Raw genomic sequence first — 22,052 nt, forward strand, 5'->3', positions numbered from 1 at the left:
CATCGCATCGAATGACTGCCTCACACTACGGAAAAAGCTCTCACTCACCCGCCTTCCTACGTGCTCCTTACTCTAATCCCATACCAGCATAGAAGTCCAGTATGTAAATGTTTCCCATCCTGATCTGATTTCATGTCCTCTCTACATTTACCAATCACCTTTTCATTTCCTTCAGCCCTATTTCCAATTCTTGCATTGAAATTTCCCTTAGCACTATCCTGCCCTTACTGTTGAAGCTGAGTAGGATGTCACTCAGTGTTTCACCTAATTCATTCTCATCTGCTCGCTCACATGGTAAATACACTGAGACCATTCTCGTACTAATTCCTCCAACCGCAGAATCTATCCATATCATTTACATGTCTAACAGAAACTACATTGTGTATTATGCTGATGAACATTCCTACCCCATACTCTGCCCATACCTTTTAATACATGTTAAGAAAACCTTATAATTTCTGAGACATGTGTAGAATCTCTTGGAGGAGGAAAGTGTTTGCAGATTTTATTTGTAAATCCTTTTAAGTAAGACTTACTGTATGATCTGGAGTGTTGTGCTAGAATATTTTATTCGTATTCCATTTAGCTACCTAACCTGTACAGTGTAAAATATTGTTGTAGCATAGTTTATTTGTAACTACTAGATTAGTGCTCTATATTTTCTGGAACAGTCCAGAAAGGTTGTAACGCGGACTTTTGGAACAGGGTGTGTCGCCCTTTGTCAGTTATGAATTCTAGAAACATGTCCCTTCTATTCTGGAATATGGAAAGTTCGTGACTGATGTCTATACATGTGTTTGAGAATGTTGGTTAAAGATCGCAACTGCAGAAAGAGTTGTGATTGGTAAATCCGGGTGACGACAGGCAAGCTCCTGCGTTTTGACTGGCTACTCCAAGGCCAGATTTCCCTTTAAAAGGGAGCAAGGCAGCATTTCGTGGTCGGTCTGAAGACTGTCTGTCTGAAGTGTGTCTTTTGTCTGTCTGTCTTTGGCCTCTCGTCTGCCGAAGTTTTGACGTCGTCGGTGCCTCCTCGTTTTCAGCATGGGCTGCTTTAGGGTAAGCACTGTTGTTGTCAGTCCCACTTTAATTTGCATTTAATTTCCGTTGGTGTATCACACAGGAGATTGCCCTAATTGCCACTCTATTGAACAGATGTTGTGAAAAGCACGTTTAGTTTCACTCTAAATTGTAATAGCATATTGTGTTTCCTCTTACCTTCAAGATTTGTACTTGTAGAATTTGATTTGTGCTAGGATGCATTTGCTTAACTCTTTGGACTTAAGGCAAAGCTCTTGTCAAGGAACATCTAATTTGTATTTGTCAAAGAACGTCTAATCAGTGTGTCGTGTGTATCTAGATTTGGTGTACAGCTGAATTTGTTTCAGAATTTACATTGTAATGTCGATTTTTGTAAATAATATTTTGAAAACCAGAGATCACCGTTGATTTTTCTGAAAACCACAACCTTCGCATCTCCATGGCCTTTGGTAAGGTTTCCCAGTCTCCTTTCCACGTTCCTTGTTTACTGCCGTCAAGTTGCCCTCCCTGATATTTACTTGAATTGTATTCATCGTAGTGCAGCGCAGTTCATCTGATGTTTATTGTGTGTGTAGAGTTTAAGGTACCGTGTAATTGCATTTATTTTCCTCCCTATTTACTGTGGATTGTGTAGCCGCTGAAGTAACGGATACAATTTCCTCTCTTTTCTTCGTTAGCCCCCCTTACCTGAGCATCACCAAGGAGTCTTTGCCTCTCAAATGGAAGTGAGATTCGGTCACTTCCACAAGTCCAAATCATGCTTACAATATTCTGAGCATGCTCGGAAAATTTATGTGAAGTAGGATGTTATCCTACTTACATTTGGTCCCAGTAAGAATTTCTCCTAGAATGAGTTAGGAACAACGATGGATTGTATGGTCGTAGCCGCATGAGCATAAGGCAGGCCTCAATTCAGAATATGTCCAAGATATTTTTTCCCTTCTTTTTGGTAATATCTGAAGCCATCTCTTTTCAGTTTCGATTTAGTTAATTTATAACTGTAGGCTCTTCATTCTGCCAAAACTAACTTTGAGTAAATAAATTTATAAACTACCTGAAAGAGAAAACAAATGGTAACAGTATCACACCTGCAAAAGAAACAAACAAGAAATAAGTTAGTTTCGGCAGAATGAAGAGCCTAACAGTTACAAAAATATGTCCGAGACGACCACCCCTATTCCATAGAAACTGGTATACCGACTCTCAGGACCACTTACTAAGCCACCCAGCCATTGCCGAAGGTTCTTGAACTAGGACATGACTAAAGTAACCCACGTTAGAAAAAAATACCATAGTTAGTGACTGCACATTCCCTGGGGTCATAAACGAAACACTTAAAAACTCTCTCTCTCTCTCTCTCTCTGGGTGGCCCAACTAAATTTTTCTCCTCAAATATCTCCTGACAAGTTGGAGATAGTGATAGGCAGTTTTCATCAAGCTAGGTGAATAATAATGATGATGAATATGTTTGTTGTTTAAAGGGGCCTAATATCTAGGTCACTGACGACTACTACTAAATAATAATAATAATAATAATAATAATAATAATAATAATAATAATAATAATAATAATAATAATAATAATAATAATAATAATAATAATAATAATAAAAGGCACATACAAGAACATGCAAAATGTGTCCAATGCTTTAATAAGCACTGAGGCGGTTAATACCAAGTTACTTTTTAACAAAATACGATACTGTATCTATCTGTTACCTTAACCCAATGAGCAGTACTACCATCCATTTACGGCAGTGTTGCGTGTGGCCCACGGGAGTACTGCCGTCTATTTACGTTCTCAAAGTGTGTGCCTGAATAGTACCGCTGCCTATTCACGTTTCATGTTGAATGTTTGAAATTGTTTCCCAACATCATACTGACGGGTTTTCAGAACAACGTTGGGGGATGTTACACATGTTCAGCGAACTTTATTCCGTGTTTTAACACACCTCATATATTCTGTGATGAAGTTCTGTTGCAGCATCCGTAGTTACATAACCTAACTTCTTACGTGATTGTGCTATAAATTACGACAACACCCGGGAACGGTTTTCTACTGTTGTTTCCTGTGAGTGCATTGCATGACTATTCCTTGACAATACACATTATTTTTCATTTCCTTCATCTCTAGTTTCTGCACAAACAAACACTCTCTGATAGTAAACAAATACACGTGGTAATGGCAGGATCGAGTAGAGGATGCGGGCTTGTCCCGAAAGAGATAAGTAATATTTTGACTAACGAGGAGTCTGACGATAAAATTGATATTTATGATAGCGATAGCGATTGTATTGTATCCAATGGGAGTGAAATTGGTTATTCTTCAGAAGACGACAACGTGGAAATTGAGGACAAAGTACAGCGCTCCGCTGTCGCAAAGAAGGCTTAGCTGTCAGCTGTTCAAACTGAAGGAAGAAGGTGGAGTTCTGTAGGCAGGTTTCTTTCTATGCTTTCTGCTCATTTTGATCCATCAAGTTCAGAGGTTAGTGATAATATTCATTTGAATGATAATGACAATAATTCAGGACTTGAAGTGTCGATTTTCAAAGAAGTTGTTGATCATAATATTATTAGAAATGAAGAAGTACGGCTTCTTTGTTATGGAAAATACACACATAAAGGAAAAGTCAAAGTTACATAAGTGGCAAGGCATAACCGTAGAGACTCTTATGTTTTCCTGGCAACTGTTTTGTTGATATGCCATGTGAAAAAAAAAAAAAAAAAAAAAAAAAAAAAAAAAAAAAAAAAAAAAAAAACCCAGGATGAAAGACTACTGGTTAACAAATAAATTGATCGAAACTGCAATGTTCGGTAAAGTGACCTCTCGACAATTTCTCCCTCATTCTAAGGCTGATTCACTTTTCTGACAATCTACAACATCCAGATAACAGACTTTAAAAATTAGGCCTAAGGGAGAAATTCCCATCTATATTCTATCCCATCCAAAATATCCGTATTGATGACAGCCTAGTTGCTTGGAAAGGTCGCCTAAAATGGAAACAATTCATTCCATCAAAACGACACAGGTTTGGTATAAAGATGTTTATAATTCGCGACTATGAAACTGGGTTTATCCTTGATTTTATTGTTTATACTAAAAAGGATACAGAAATCAAACACGATGAAAAACTCTAGTGTCTGGGTCAGTACCTTACCCTAAACATATTTTGATCGGTGAAACTGTTGTAAAATCAAGTCAGTATGTTCTAAAGAGTACAAACTTGACCATATATACAGAGTAATTATATTTTTGTCAATTTTACTGTTCCTTTCATTATTTTGAGAAAAATATTTTCTACGCCACAAATTTCAATTAAATTGAAGATATCAGTTATGTACCATAAGTGTAAATTATGTAAATATATTAATGGAGAAAAGTTAGAATCAAAATAACTTCAAAATAAGAATTCAAAATTTTCAAGAAAAACTCACCAAAAACTTGCTGATCAAAAAGTTAAAAAGTTAAAACATTTCAGGAGTGTAACATTCTATGAGCCACATGACCTTCACATCTGAAGTTAACATTCATAATGTCAAAGACATGAGGAGAGAGATGCATCAGCAATGCATCATGTTCACACTCCCCTGTGACATCAATATTAGGTCGTGACTACAGTAACACATAGTATAAAAAGTATAAAGAGTGGCCACTAACTCCTGATAGCTGCACATTTGAAAATGCGCATACTTCATTACTCATTTACACCAGTGCTACATGCCTGACTGGAAATTACTGCATGGCTGGAATGTGGCTGTCTACAGCCAACTATGCATGGGACAGAAATGGGTATCATTCCATTTGAGAAAAAGAAAAGTAATTTTATACCACTGCTGCTGTGCCTATTAAAGCAGGGGAAATACACTGCATGTTCACATGCCCTTTATTGTTATTCACCTAGAACTACCTACTGCTATCTAAACTAATAAAAAAATAATGTCTAAGAATAACAGAATACTACACTGTATTTCATAAAATGTTTGACTTACGGTGTGGCACTCCACTAATTTCTTCCAGTTCTTGGCAAACAGGATTGATGACTATAAGAAATGCTAATATAAGATGAACTGCCATCAAAATGTTGGCAATTACAATCAAAGTTGTCTTATTTACACTCAGCGCAATGTTGGGATCTACAGCTTCCCCATAAACCAAATAACCTCCAGCAGCAACAGGGAGATACAACAATATTATAACTGAAAGAAACAAAACATAAGTACAACATGTTAGTACACTAATGCCACAATATTGTATATCTAGTTCTGTATCATTAATAAGTACAATTTATAAATAGCATTTCCAGTCATATACGATGTGAGCACCCCCACATGCTCACAATGCTCTTTTAAGATGGTGAAAGTGACTTCTTCTTTTTTTTTTTTTTTTTCACTTTGCTTTTTGCACTGACAGAGATAGGTCTTATGGAGATGATATAATAAGGGCTGAGAGTGGGTTGGGCAGGAAGCAACCATGGCCTTAATTACATTACAGCCTTGTGTGAGAATGGGAAACCACAGAAAACCATCTTCAGAACTGCTGACAGTGAGGTTTCATCCCACTATCTTCCGAATACAAAAGTGACACTTGTAAACCGTTAAGAGTTATGAAGAAAATGCACATATTTAGATAATAGTCTTTTTCAACCCTGTATATTTGAAAGTTTACCTGTTTATTTGGTTTTCATCTGATAAAGCAAGCACCTTAATACAGAAAAGTATTTCTTCCTGTAAAATTGTTACGGTTATGAAGAAAGTACATTATAAAATATCAAAGCCATCTTACTAACAGTGCTGTATTTATTATTATTAATCACAATTATTTTAAATAATGTTTTTAAATAAACAGGTTTTGAATTAAATAAAGTTTAATATGGAAAGCAAGATTTTTTAATTTTTTCTATAATACAATATCAATGCGGAGAAAAGGTAGTTTAAACAAAAATCAGTTTTAACCAAAACATCCAGTTTTTTGTTTTCTTTAAAAAGAATGCTTTTACCAACCCTACTTAATAAATAGCTAGGCAAAGGGATATCTTTACATGTATGTTTACAAAAAAGACTTAACAGAAGATGAAGTTGTTAAAGAATATAGTGATCTATTACCTGCAAATCCAATAGTTACACTAGTAGAGAACTTATTCTTCTGTAGCATATCATTCTGAATGGTTGGGAACGTAGAAGCACCACCAAATGAGAACAAAATAGTTCCAAATGCTAGGAAAAAGCTCTTGAAATCAGGTATTTTATGCTTAACAGGATTCACATTTCGTAAGCCGTCCATGACTATTTCGGTAAAAATCAAAACACAAGCGAACGCAGTTGTGAGAAGAGCACCAACACCAACAATGCTGAAATAATGAAATTTAAAAAAAGTCAAATATCATTTACTTTTTACATACAAAGACTTTAAATAAAAAAATTAAATGTTAGAGTTATTCAATGAACTTTGTAGCAACAGTTATCAGAAAGAAAAGAAAAGAAAAGAAAAAGTGACCAATCAAATAGTTCACAGAACAATAGAAACATGAATAAGAACACATAATAGAATTTCCATGTGGGGAAAAGCACAAGCTTAAAAGACACCTCCACAAACATTCTGAGGAGAAGCTATGCAAGAAGGAAATGTCCAGAGGTGTGCTTTCACAAAGAACCCTCAACCCTCCTTGAGGGAAAAACTGTACAAGTGTCAATAATACAATAATACGTTTTTGCGAATTGTTGATCTCGAAAGACACAATTGCATCCACTAGGGGTAAATGTGTACAACATGCAGTAAGCAGTAATACGTTCTAACGAAACAAACTAGGAAAGAAAGAAAGAAAGAAAGAAAGGAAGAAATAAATAAATAAATACTTTTTCCATAATTTCTGTCTGTCTGTATGTATGTATGTATGTATGTATGTATGTATGTATGTATGTATGTATGTATGTATGTATGTACATGCATCATGAGAAAACGGCTGAAGAGAATATAATGAAAATCGGTATGTGAAGTCGGGGGATGAACCACTACAATCTAGGCTATAAATCATTTTATTCACGCTGAGTGAAATGGTAGTTTAGGGGAAAGTCTAAAATCGAATTCTCAAATATTTATTTATTAGTGGTCTTATCGATAAATACTGCGTAACTAAAGTTATATAGAATTAAATTTCCGATCATTTATATTGTACATCGTTACCGTACCGGCTTTGATAACACAGAGATTCATGAATATGTATTTTAGCTGCCAAGTCCATATCAACGCCGAGCCACGAGAAAATGGGTTAACAGAATTTAATGAAGTCATTATATAGAGTCGGGGAATAAGTAACTACAGTCTAAGTTATAAACAATTTTATGTGCCCTGTATGAAATTTTAGTTTAGGCGAAGGCGCCTAAAATTAAATTTTTAAATACCTATGTTATTGATCCTATTGAAAAATACTACATAACAAAAGTTATAGAGAATACAATTTCCAACCATTTATGTTTTATTCAATTTTACCGTACTGACTATGATAAGAGTGGTATTTCAGAGTTGGAAGAAAACTAAATGTGAAGGCCTACAATACTGAAAGCGCATAACATTGATCAACAATAACATTACATTGACCATTGTTTGTGGTGACGTTCTTTGTCTCTTATGCTGCCGCTCAACTCCGATATTGGTGGAAAATAGCTGGGGAGTCAGAAAACTTTCTTCTTAAGCATGTCATTGCTCTGGCTCATACATTTTCTGATACCGTACTGCTGGTACTTAACTCACGGGTTCATCAGTATTCCAGCTGTACGATCCCTACTCTGACGTGCTGTTTTGAATGAGCAGTATGCACTCTGAAGGCAGAGGCACACGTGGTAGTAGTAGTACGACCTGGCCTAGAATTACAATTTAGATACATTCCAAGAGCCGTTTCTTAACATATTCATGCCCATAATCTGAGATGGCTATTTAAAGGGCTGGCCAAGCTATTCCAGCTGTTAGTGGCAGAGCAAACAACAACTAATTCGTTTCACAATAAGTTCTAAACTAAATAAGATATGGAAACAAAATTTTCCACATACCTCAATGAATTCCTCTAGTATCTCTGTAGGGTGTGGTAGATAATGTCACACTGTCCTGGGTGAATGGGAACATCACACTTTCCACAAACATAGCGTGTTTCACTAACAATTTTATTTTTGAACCACACTTTGCACCTTCTTGAGGGGAACTTGACTGTATTTGATGGTTCTTTTCTCTTCCCATCTAACCTAAATGGTGGATCCTTAGCTGGTGTTCTTTTGGCGGCAAAATCGCGGGACGTTGACTTGGAGCCGATGAAGTGGATGGAGCTGAGATGTCAGAGAGAGGTGACTGTACTTGTATGCCGGGTTCACTTTTTTCCTGGAGCATGTTACTAACTACTGTCTGCATGAAATTCAGAAATGTTTTTGATTTGAGGATTTGAGTTCTGGAAGAGCCAAAATGCATTAAAAAGTGAGCAGTATAGTAAATAAAACAAACCTTTTTGGCCACTTTATGGTTTTCCTCATGAAAAGATAGAGTGCGAAGTACTGGTCTGCAGTATCAACACCATGCATGTGTTGATTATAGTCGGTCACCGACTCTGGTTTCATTTGTATTTTTCCAGATTTGTTTGTTTTAACCATTTCTGCCGAATGGATGGTAGTTACCATAGTAATAACCTTCTTGTCCCTCCAAGAAACAGGCAATACATCCTCGTCCCACCTGAAAGTCATTTCCCCCCCTGTTTGAGAATTGCCTGGTGTTCCTTTAGATCTTTTGGTACACCCCTATTTGACCGTATTGTTCCACATACGGCAGTGTTCTGTTCCCGTAATTGTTCCGCGAGTCCAACGCTGTTGTAATAATTGTCCATATAGACTGTATACCCCTGGCCAAGATAATTTTCAAGCAGCTGAAAAACTGTGCTTTGTAAATTTGCACCACTTGCATCATTTACATTGTCCCTACACCCCATGGTTACACTTCAGATCGCCATTATACACACACTTGTGCAATCACAAACCAACTACGCAGCTAGTTGGGCCAGCGCTAGGCTACCTTCAGAAACAAAATAAAACAAAACAAAAAGTGCATTGGGAGGGAAAATCGCCGTGGCCATGTGGTTTTTGGTGAGTAGAAGCATTCATAAGGGTATTACCTTCATCTGTCTCGTACATATTTGTGACCAAAATAGATTTCAGCTGCATAGGAACGGCTCCAAATCAAGGATGCGCTTATCCGGGCTAACTCGGATACAGTCCATAGCATGGTCACGCGCTATAGGCAATAACTCTGATATGGGCGTGAATGTGTTAACACTAGGATTACCAAACACTCTTTCTACCTACTTTTACCGAAGCGGTCATTTTGACCGATAGTGGCACGTATTCGTTTCTTGAGGATATTGGTGCCGGAAAAAGGTTCGAATTGAGTATAAAAACATCATAGACCATAATTTAATTAATATCATGGCTGATTTGTAAACACTATTATGAATAAGTAAATAAACAAATAAGTACACTAGTAAGGCAGAATGTTCTTACACATTTTAGCTTACATTATATACATATCTGCATGAATGTCACTTTCTACTTTTCAACTTATTTGTCGCACTGTACACACACACTCTGCTTGGTCACCTTTGAAGTGAACTTAACCACAGGCCAGTTTTCTACAGATTGCATACCTTTCAATTGTCTTGTTCCCATTGCACACTTCTTCCCTGATTGATGAAAAACTCAGCAAGACACAATAATACGTGTTCACTTAGGGTCCGATCGGTGGGTCGCGTTTCATCTTTTCCAAGATAGGGAAAACCGTTTACAACATACAGTAATTGGATTCCACATCGACAGCCAACTAAAATTTCATACCAAACTTTTCTGGTTTATTGGCCATATACTGCATAAATGGCATCTAGCTTTCGATGGAAAGAGTTGTTCATCCACGGTAATGATCTCACTTGGTCTGACGCAAATAGTAAAATTAAATATAAATTTGTCCCACACAACAGATATAAGCGCCAATCTATCAATTTTCAGGTGATCCCTGCTGGTAGAGTTTTCTTCGAATCAAAGAAACCTCATGATATTCGGGAAACGGTTTTGTGCCATAGTTTGGGAGAAAATTCCAGGACCCCCGCTTCTGTGACCACAGATCGAGAATGTTCGTGCCAGCTTCATAAGTTCCGCGTGCATATAAAATGTCAATGACAGCGTCCAATTCTTCCAAATAAAGTGTCCGTTCAGGATTGTTCAGAACTTCGCGGGCTCCAACCGCAGTATATCATTCGATGTGGTGCAGTTTGGATTCGTCAATAAAAAGATGACAAGCTGTAGCGGCACAAGTTCCTTCAATGTGGCGTTTTGCATGTCCTGTGGGACCTCGGACTTCCCTCAGTATATTTTACTGTCCTCGACGACCTGGCAGGCTTTGTAGATCAACAAGAGTCCGCACTGTTCCAACCAAAGCGACTTCTTCCTCGCCGACCGTCATGTGTTGATATCGTGCTCCTTGCTAGTATTTTATCTTCCTTAGTGTTTCCTTCACCTGCAAAATATAATACAATACTTACTTACACTGTACACAGAATTACGTAAATACAAAATAACTAACTTCAAATAGGCTTACCTTTGTCATCAGCTGCTTTGCTAGTGTGCGTACGTCGCCATTTGGCGGGTAGTTCCTTAACATTTCAGGTCGAAGGATGCTGTGTGATTTCATGTTCACATGGAAATTCTATTTCTGTGTGTCAAGTTACACACGTCTTCGCAATTATCGAGGTGTAAATCAGTCAAAGATTCATCGCTGGATTGTGATGGGGAAAGTATATGCTTATGCTTCAGAATTTCGGCATCTATTTGCAGACTACGCGAAAATATGTTTCTTCGGTGTAATTACAAACAATCTGGAAATCTAGTTTGAATGTTTGTAATGAGTGAACACGGCAATTGATTGCTCGTTACGATTGCACACCTTTCATTACTGAACAAATACTGACTATACTTTCCTGTCAGTGTACTTGTATCATTGTTTGAAAGGAGCCAATAGCTGTCCCATTGCAGCACAACAATAAGTTCTATTCGATACTACGGTAATAAAGTACACTGTAACGGCTTGTTAAAATGATATCCCGTTCTAAATGAATGCCACAAAAGTCTGATCGGGTAGCTACTGCAATACCGGTCAAAATGACCGTCCGGTAAAAGTAAGTATATGACCTCATAGCGTTAACTAGAAAGGAGTTACGGGTTTTTGAAGCTATATGCCGAAAAGTACACTTAATATCAATAAAAGCCACCAAAGGTTTTGTATGTTCTAGCCGTATAACGAGAGTGACAGAGAAAACAAAACTGAAAACGGTCATTTTGACCGCTGCTGTAAACCTAGTGTTAAAAGAGCTTCTTCCTATTCATTTTTATTCAATTCTACATTCATTTTATTCAAAATTAGCAGTGAAGAGGGGGTTTCTCCTCTGTCTTAGAGGAAGAAATTGCCTCCAAGTCAGGTAGATTTCTCCACTGCCAGTGTAGTGAATTGAGATTTTCCGATTCATCGGGTACTCCTAGGAAACAGATTAGTAGGAGGACATAGTTTTTTGCCTGGCACTCTCCACTATTCAACCACCCAAAAAAAGACCAAGGGTGTTCACAGATCACGGCTGTCTGTGGCTTGGTCATTCCAGCCCTGGAACTTTGGACTGTTAGATCAGCAGCGTAGTACTGTTCATTAACAGTGAGAAAATGTGTGGTTTTTCATTTGATCGAGTATTTCATGTGAAATCATTGCTTTTACTTGCGCCATTCCTATTGACGTCATAGTAATGGCCTATGTTCATTTCAGTTGGGAAAACCACAAAGACATTCTTTCTGAGGATGTAAAAAGGCAGGTGGAGAGTGAGTGTCTGCCATTATAATGCAATTCCCCAACCTGATTGTGACTGATGGTAGGCAAGCGGGCCTACCATTACATTGAAAATTCTCTAACGCAGTCTTCATATGAGAAAAGATGTTTGGTGATTTCTCTGTCGATTTTCCAAGGTAACGTTAAGAACTATGCAATTTAATACAGTTTTGCTCACAACGTGTACTCTACCTAACCTACAATTCTGTATAAAATGTAGAATTCCGTAGCGAAGCATGGGTACATCAGCTAGTAATCTATATAATAATGCTCCTCAGAAGCTGTGCACCTGTTAAACTAAGCATTATCCCAGCATTGCATGAGGCCATAGCCCATAGGGGATTTACAAGGCTATTTCTTTTATTTATTTATTTAATTAATTAATTAATTTAATAGAATTAATACAATGACAGGTAAGGCCATATTTATGCATGGGCCACAGTCCATGGCATATGTATAGAGTGAGAAACAAGAAAAGGAACACATAATAGGATAAACAAAGTGGCAGGTCAGTGTGGGAAAGGGGAGCAACAGTAAGAGGAAACAAGGACAAGCATGAAAAAACAAAATCACAAGGACATTTTCCACATCTTCATACACTGCCATCTTTGAACAATAGGGTCTCTCCTCATCAATCTCAGTTGTGTTCACATTAATCATTTCTCAGAACCTGACAGGCTCGTTTCTGCTTTCCAGCTTCATCGGGATCAACATTCACATTTTTAAGTCTTGATACAGGTGGTGGAAGATAAGAAGAAAGCTGGATAAATACAAGAAAAGGAAAGAAACATAAGATAAAAATAAATATAGGTGGTAAAAGATCAAGAAAGGAGGACAAACACAAAAGGAGAAAAAGATTCCCAACAGGATAATGAGTAACAATGAGGTTGTGAAAACATAATGCAGTATAAGAGAGACTGCCTCTGTGGATCAATGGTATAGTGTCAGCCTGCGGATCCCAAGATAGCAGGTCAAACCCAGCAGACTTAGTCGGATTTTTAAAGGGCGGAAAAAAGTCCATTCGACACTCCATGTCGTACAATGTCAGCATGTAAAAGATCTCTGGCGACACAAATGGCATTTATCCAACAAAATGAACTAAATCTCAACCACAGATGCTCAAGGGAGATTCGGTTTACTCTGTCTGCCATCAAGTAGTCCTAGAGTATAACGGAACATCGAAACTGATGAACAGACAGCCACATGGTGTCAAATTCAAATGTCTGCACATGGCAGCTGAGGCCATACGATTATTATTGTTCCGGGGATTGTGTGGATCACAGAGGTGAAAGAAGGTGCGGGCATGAATGGGTGGATATAGAAGTCAGAAGATTAATTTAAAACTTGAAAATTTGAGCTACATTTCTTCCTTATATCTTTCTGGTTTCTTTTCAAAAGTTAGACTTCACAAGTTAAGCTCATAAGCTAGGTAACAACTTTTAGAAAATCGAAACAATCAACTAATAACAAATTAGCAAGCTTGAGCTGGCACCTCCCTAATTACCAATTATACATGATCACTGCGGCTCCTTTCAACCAACAGTCAAGGAAACGGATCTCCCAATTTCTTTTACATCAACAGGAAGAGCATTATTGCTCTATCAATTTAGACTTAGAAAACTATTTTCAAAAATGTGCACTTTCCAGGCCTATCAAAAGCACAACCTACATTTAACAAAATCAAACAATATTCACTGTCTTAAATACTCAACAGTCAGATATATATATATATATATATATTCGTTTACGGCCATTAGAGACCACGTTAGATAACAATTACATGTTTCTGGAAGCCTTCCTCACAGCCCAGAACTTCAGCATCCTCTCTCTGGCAGCCTGTCTTCTTTCGTCCGTCCACCCACGGTTAAGTTTTGGTTCGTCATGGAATCCCTGAAATCTGTCGATCACTGACCTAAACTTTGTTCGGTTTGAGATGTCTTCCGAATTTAGTCCCACCTGTCTGAGATCCTTTCTCACCTCCCTGAACCATTTGTCCGACACTTTAGGTCTGCTGTCTAGTCAGATATCTTTAACATAAAAGAATAATATAGAGTTTAACAGGGGTAACCAGTACCCATTTGTGCCATCCTACTTGGTGTGCTACTGTATATATACTGACTTCACAGTTTTGGTGAACTTACCTCTTCATCTCTACCCTGCATATGTTTTCACGTTTAATCCCTCACTCCCTTCCGCTAATATTCGTCTGGTCGCCATATTTAATCCTCATCTGTTTCCTGTGCTGACATCATACGTCACCAGCTCAGCTGTTTGTCACGATACACTTTCTAGAATAATCTCTCCGTCTATATATTCTCGCCACCCTGCCTATTTCGGCAGGTGGAATCGAGAACTAGAAATACCACAAGACCTTGTTGAGGCATGAGATTTTATCTGCCTATCACTTCGCTGCTGCTACCTTGAGGTGAGAGATATGAAGATATGGAGACCTTCCTATTTAAATTTAAATTTAACTTTACTTTTCTACGGGCATCTTGGCAGGAGTTGGGGGAGTGCTCTACACTTTGTCGACAATCAAGATACTTCTGCTGAGAACTTACCTTTATTCATGTCAACTTGCAATTATGCAACTGGATGGTCATTTACCATGTACACTTCGCGTTGTGTTCTTTTGGTATCCTATTTCTCCCATCCCGACACTTTATACCATAGGTTGTACTAGCTTTGTACCGTGTATAAGATTTCCCATCATATTTCATATTTTTATGCATACTTGTATTTTCATCGAATGTGTGACTATCACTACAATCCTAAGCATGTACTATGATCCCTTGGAACTAGTTTGCTATTAATGTTTCACATTTTAAGGCACACTCATGTTGTTATGGAACTTGTTACAATCATTATAAATTCTAAGTATGTGCTATGATCCCTTCGATCAACTTTTTTTTTTTTTTTTAAATCACGTCTCACATCTTTATGTTAATGAATTTTCTTATAATCTATTTCTTCTGAATATGTACTTGGAATTGCTTATAATGCTTTTTGTGTATATCACGTATTTGTCCACCATTGCGTTTATTTTGCACATGTTTACCCTTAGCATCGCTGTTAGGTTTAATTATTATATTTGCAAGATTTATTATTCACCTACAAGCTTTAAAAAATATTAACTTTCTTCAAGTTGGTTATCAGCCACGTTTTGAGAATTCATGTATATCCTAAATTTACTGATATCTATTTGTACCCATTCTCACTATACAGCCTTTTAATTTGCAGTCTAATCTACTTTAATTGTTTTACTCTAAATTTATTTGTATCTATTTGTACACTTCCTTTTTCACCATCTACACTCAAAACATCTTCCCAAGTATTAATTAAAATCTATTTGTATATTCCATTTTCTCTATACAGTTTTTCAATTTGTAGTTGATTCTTCTTTAATTGTTATGATCTAAATTTAATTATATTTATTCGTACATTCCATTTTCTCAATCTTACCAAATATTAATTTATTTCTACACTCCCTTTTCATACTATACGGTCTTTCTTTTTATTAAAAAGATGATGATGCTTGTAGTTTAAAGGGGCCTAACATCGAGGTCATTGGCCCCTAATGGTACGAAATGAAATGGCAACAAAGAAAATGTCATGAAGAATGAATGGATGGACATGAACAAAAAAAAACAAAAAAAAAAAATTAATAATAATAAACAAACAAACAGTGGATCCACGCAAAAAAGATCAGAAATAATAGTATTACTGATCAAGGGACCACTTATAAAGCATAATCCTGAATCGAGGATGCTTGATGTCTAAAGGGGTCCAAAATCCGTGTCTAAGGCCCCACAGAATGGTACATGTCGCGAGTAAAGTAGAACCATGGTATTTGTCACGTTGGGGTACTAATCAAAAGTAGCAAAGACTCACAGTGTTCCACACAAGATGGTACTACTCACAAGTATTGTACTTCGTACAGGTAAAGCAGACCTATGGTGTTTCTCACACAATGGCGCCACTCATAGCCAACGCAAACCGATGAGGTTCCTCACCTAGGTGTACTAGTCACGGGTGCCGGTATTCCCGTGGTGTTCCTCACATAGTGGGTACTAATCAATTATTTAATTTTTAACATAGTGGTACAACTCACAGGCAACGCCCAGACCTGCGGTGTTGCTCACATGGGTATGACGCACCGGTATTGGAAACCCACAGACCAATCTCTTTGCTGCTACTAATCACAAACCTATTTTGTACCTAATATAGTGGTACTACTCGCAAGTACAGGCAACCCAGGGTGTTCCCCGCGTGATGGTACGAATCAAAAGTAGTTTCATGGTTCTAATTCAATCATCCCTTTGTCGCCCCTTTTAGTTGCCTCTCACGACGGGCAGGGGATACCGTGGGTGTATTATTCCTCTGCGTCCCCCACCCACAAGGGGTAAAGAGAGAGAGAAAAGAAGAAGAAAGAAGGGACCTGTCACTTCGAAAGATGAAGTAACGGACGAAGAAAGGCAAGGGCCACGAAGGGTGTGAAAATGAAAGACACCCTAGGCCTCAAAAGCTCTAATACCATCGGGGTTAGAAAAGAACAAGAGTTGACCAAGGGAGGTCAGACAGGATAGACGAAAGTGAGGAGCCTGGCACAAGTAAGTGGAAGCAATGACAAGACTCAGCTAAGGGCCCCGTGGTCGCCAATCCACACTCCCAAGTTCAGAGCCCCTTGGGCCCATTTTAGTCGCCTCTTAAGACAGTCAGGGGTTACCGTGGGTGTATTCTTCATCTGCGTCCCCCACCCACAGGGGGTATTTATTAAAAAAAAAAAAAAATCCCTTTCAAATTGTTCTTGCTAGAGTATATATTGGTATCTTTCTGCTGGTTCAAAAATAAAAAAATATTTATATTTATTTATATATACCATACATGTCTTGATTTGCCCTTATAATCATCAGTCCTGATGGCCCTCTTATCATTCCACTGCGCACTAATATACATTAATATACATTTACTGGGACTTTATTGATAGTTAGTTTTTGTCTGCATTAGCGTTACTTCTTAGGCGACGTTACAAAATTGTACCGCAATGTTGTTTAGATACCCAAAACTTACGTAACACATTCTACAAGGCCTTCAGTAAAAACAAAAGGTTAAATTTACTGGCCCAACAACCAAAACGGTGAGGAGGCGAACACTTGCATTTCTTAAATTTTACATTAAATAAATACAATCCTATTTGGGTTGATGGCCCGACATTACAGAGGCTAAGCCTATACTACGGAGGTGACTAGATGGAGAAAAATATTTAAGATGCAGAAATTACAAGATAGATATTAAAGGTTACAAAAACATAGTCACCTCAAGATCAAGTTAAGAGGGAATATGAGAGGGTACCTCACTCTCTATTCCCTGATTTCAGTTAAGTTCTTTCGGATTGATAGAAATTTACATTTAAGGTTTGTAATTTACATTTTAGAAAATAAAGTTACATTACCAAAGATATGAAACCTTCCCCTCGAGCTAGCTTTCAAAGACTATCAGATTTTAAACAGGATCTGCCATTACCTTCAGCTGGTGGACCTCCCGAAGATGGATAAGGCGGCCCCCGCCTCCTTTACGAAAACATACTTAGACTGGAGCGATCACAAAGACAACCTGGTTCAAAAATTGGCAGGAAGAGCTAGAAGTGTTGATAACTTATGCACATCAAAAAAAAAAAAAATAATAATAATAATAAAAGCAAAGCTAAGCATTCCAGTTCAGGAAACCTCTACATACAAAATTACTCTTGAATTTTAATAGTTCATCTTCACAGCAGAGGGCACAACATAAGTTTATAGTAGCGACATCTGTTGAGAAATGTTCAATCTTCTTATACTACTTGTTGCAAGGTTTATATTTCTACAAGGTGCTTAATTTAAATGCGCAGGGCGTAGCGGGTGTACCTCTGGTACAATTATTATTTTAGCAAAGGGTGTTGTTTAGTTTCCGTAACTATGAATTACAATGTAGTAACGCATTCCACAATATACTGTAATATTTAAGGTAATCAGTTATCTTTGTTTGCTTTGTGCACTTCAGGCGTGCATACACATTTTGCATTCATTTTAATTCCTCATCATTGTCATTTGTATTAAACTCTTCTTTAAAAGCAAGACATTTTTGTTAAGTTGTCACTGCACTGAGAGCTTCGTTAAGTGACAGCAAAACAAAACTGTTCTTCTTCTTTGTTTTCATTCTTGTCAATCATGTGTTTACTTTGGATGGCAGCTATAATTTCTTCTTCACTCGCGGAGGTGCGCACGGCTAGATTGTTGTCTACCTCAGCGAAGTCCTCTGTTTCACAGGTTGACAAAAGATGGACCAAGTTCTTGCACTAATCACACCAAAGGAATGTTCTCCTCCTCCTCCTCCTCCTCATCACAATAAGCACTATCAGCTGTTTCTGAAAACATGTTGCCCTCACTGTGGGAAGGTGAAGAAAGATCTTTGAGACCTGCATGTTTAAAACAATTGCCAATGGACCTTTGTATGACATTTTCCCATGCTTCTGATATCTTTTAACACTGCATCAAGAATGTTGAAACCCTGTTTCTTTACCTTCCTAAATTTTTTGTAACATGTTCATCACTTCAAGATTCCTGTACTGCATTTTAATAAATTTTATAAGTCCTTGGTCCATAGATTGTAAAACTGAAGTGACGTTTGGAGGTAAAACTACAAGCTTTATGCAATGCAGATTGAGGACTACTGGACTAGCAAGGCAGTTATCGACCAGGAGAATAAATTTTCGTTTCTTTGGTTTCAGCTGATAGTCTGTCATGCAATCATTTTATTACAAGTCGTCCATTTCATGACCGTATCGATGAGTATAATCAAGAAGTTAATATAAAGAACCACCTAATCGATACTTTATTTTATGCCTCAGGCAAAATTGAATATATATTAACACTTACAGAACATGTTTCGACCACTTAGTGGCCATCTTCAGCTGTATAAAGAAAAAAACTAAGATGAAAAAACATTAGGAAAATAAGCACAAGTGATACTCTTAGGTTATAATGAAAAAAATTGCTGTGTTGACTGTTAGGTAAAAGTTCTTTGGTGACTCCTTTGTTATAAAATGGCGGTCACCTGATCAGGACATCTTGCCTCTCGTTCTTATTTGGAAAAGAAGTTTATTCTGCGCTGTCCAGATGGTCTGTCTTTGAGCGCGACCTAGTGTAGTAGCGATGTGACACAGTCTGACAGTTCGTGCAATACTCTGGAGAGAAGGGAAGTAGAGTTCTGTCATCATCTAATATATCATGTGAGGGAGGAGGAAGATTAGGCTGTGCTTCTGCGATGTCGTGTTTGATTATATCTCTTGTCTGTCTCGTCTGTTTCCTGTCTACCCATTCCAAGTATTTACTGATATGCTCGTATAAGATGTTTTTTGCTCGTTGTTTTTGTTAAGATTCTGTTCACCGTTTTCTAATTTATCAAGAACGATGTGGATGTTTTCCAGGTTGTTCATTAGATTTCCTTTATTGATCATACAGATGATTTGAAGGTCCTGTCTGATATTAGTGAATTTGTAGTTAGTCTCTTTCATATGAGTTCCCATGGCAGAGAATCTTCTGTATTTTTCTGCATTGACGTGTTCTTGATATCTAATTAAGAAGTTCCTTCCTGATTGTCCCACGTAAGTTTTTTTACACTAAGTACATGTTAGCTTATAAATGCCAGATTCCTGGAATTCGTCATCCTTAAGTTTATTAGCTTTATTGTGATTAAAGAACCTATGTTTCATGTTGTTGGTAGAGAAAGCTACTTTGGTGTTGTGTTCCTTGAATAAGTTGGTGATCTCATAAATCCTCGGGTTATTAAAGGTGAATTTGACATATCCCTTTGCCTTTTGTGATTGCTGTTTAAGTTTAATTTGTTGTTGATATTTGCATTTAGTAATGATCTAGTTTTGAGCTTCTGATCTGACATTCAATCCAATTAGATTTCTTCCCTACTGACATCACTTTAGTTTTGGAAATGTTCATTTTCAATCATACTCGCTGCACCTCTTTTTAATTCCCCAATATACTAGATTGCAGGCTTTTAGCATAGTCTATCATTAAGACAAGTCGTCAGCATAGCCAAACTTTTTATTACATTTCCACCCAATAGATTCCCTTCCTGCCATTTTATACCTTTCAGTAAATGATCCATGAAAAACAAAGGTGAAGAATTACAGCCTTGCCAGACTACTGTAAGTACTATGAAACAAGAACTCACTTTACCGTCAATTCTCAGTGCAGCTTGATGTTATTTATTTACTGAATTTATTTGCCTATAACACCGAACACACCCACCCCCGTAAGTTTTTACTATTATCAAGGGGGAAATTGAAAAGAAAAAAAAAAAAAAAAATGTTGCAAAAATCTTTCCAGTGCAACATTTCAGTTAATGATAAACCCACGCTTCTGCACCAGCAGTGCATTGGCCTTGGCTGCTCTCTCATCCTTACCCTAGATTACTCAATGCACTTCCAGCTTCCGAGCTCCACGCCCTGCACGGCTGTGTGTAGTATGAAATTATGAAAGCGTCTAATACACAAGCGGGAGTGAAAATGACCAAGAGAACACGCTATGTGGCAACCTTTGAGTTGAATATGTTAGAATATGCTGCAGAAAATGGAGTGAGAACGCCAAGTTGTAAATACGAAGTGCAGCCGAGTATGATTCATTATTGGCATAACCAGAAAGATAAATTATTGGGAGTAAAGAAAACATCTAATTCCATCTGTGATGTAGAGAGGAAAATATGAAAATGTGAACATAACAGTTCTGGAGTGGGTTAGAGAACCAAGAGACAATGGCAATGCTGTAAATCCTGAAATGATGCACTTTAAAGTGCATGAAATTGCCCGATGTCTTTATATAGAGGGGACGGATTAAAAAAAAAAAGTAGAGGTTGTTCAGAACATGTGCCGGAATGGACTAAGTTTGCTGAGAAGGACATCAATGTGCCAACAGCTCACATCAGATTATACCAACAAAGTGATTGAATTTCACCGCTTTGCTGTAAGACTTTGGACATTGCAACGCTGCGCAGCTTTGAACTCCGTGCTGTGTTGCGTGGCTGTGGCGGGGTGCTCAGTCATGCAAGATGGGGCTGACACAAAACTGTTAAACTGTGCTAATATAACTTTTTTGCAGAAATATACTGTAGATTTAAATAACTATATTGTGTGTAGATTTAAAGATGTTAGGCATTTCTTTTTCTGCTTTTAAACCATGGCAACCTAACATTATGTGAAATTTTTACGCACTATACTGTCCCCTATTTTTGAAGTTGAAAATTAGAAGGAGAAACAAAACCAGGTTGTTATAGGCGAATAAACATGGTATTCTATTTTTCATAAAATCTTCCTTCTTTTTCTAGGCTAATGAGCTCATTATGTTTCATACTATTATATAACCCTATCCATGTGTCAAACTCTCTGCTGAGAAAATATAAACTTCCACGAAAACATTGAGATATGAACTACATGTATAGTATTCTAAGGCATAAAATCAAAACACTGGTTACTAATTATTAACTGAAGCAGCAATGAAACATCTAAGTTAAATTTTGCATGTACTTATGAAGACAGCAACGAAGTTGACTGTTGTCTGCAAAATGAAGTTATGCGTTAGGAGGTAATATAGATTGGTTCCATGAATATAACATAATGCATGCACTTCAGCATACACAAATTAAAACAATAGGACAGTTTAATGTATTTTTAAGTTAACATTCTTCAATCTATCTGTAATTCTTTTCTCTGAAAATAATGTTGTTTTAAACATAAAACTTGAATGAAGATATATTTCTCTGCATTGAATAGATTGTTTTAGGCTTAAATAGAAAGAATCAATGAATGAATGAATGAATGAATGAATGAATGAGTGAATCAATCAATCAATCAATCAATCAACTAACTGCTTTTAGGGCCATTGCCCAAGTGGCAGATTCCCTATCAAATGTTTACCTAGTCTTTTCTTAAATATTTTCAAAGAACTTTGAAATTTATCGAACATTTCCCTTAATAAATGATTCCAATCCCTTACACCTCGTCCTATAAATGAATATTTGCCAAAATTTGTCCTCTTGAATTCCAACTTTATTTTCATATTATGATCTTTCCTAA

The 22,052-nt window shown here is 37.2% G+C and overlaps 1 protein-coding gene across 2 annotated transcripts in view; it reads right to left on the bottom strand.

The window, feature by feature from the left end:
• Positions 1 to 22,052, bottom strand: part of LOC136872705 (uncharacterized) — a 98,523-nt gene that overhangs the window by 36,799 nt on the left and 39,672 nt on the right. For both annotated transcript variants that reach the window (XM_067146529.2, XM_067146530.2), the window contains exons 5-6: positions 6,142 to 6,386; positions 5,029 to 5,235 (exon numbers count right to left, since the gene is read on the bottom strand). In XM_067146529.2, coding sequence (XP_067002630.1) covers positions 5,029 to 5,235; positions 6,142 to 6,386 — 452 coding nt within the window. The remainder of the gene's footprint in view (positions 1 to 5,028; positions 5,236 to 6,141; positions 6,387 to 22,052) is intronic.

The sequence above is a fragment of the Anabrus simplex genome, chromosome 4 (genome assembly GCF_040414725.1).
Source record: "Anabrus simplex isolate iqAnaSimp1 chromosome 4, ASM4041472v1, whole genome shotgun sequence".
In the NCBI taxonomy this organism is placed as follows: Eukaryota; Metazoa; Arthropoda; class Insecta; order Orthoptera; family Tettigoniidae; genus Anabrus; species Anabrus simplex.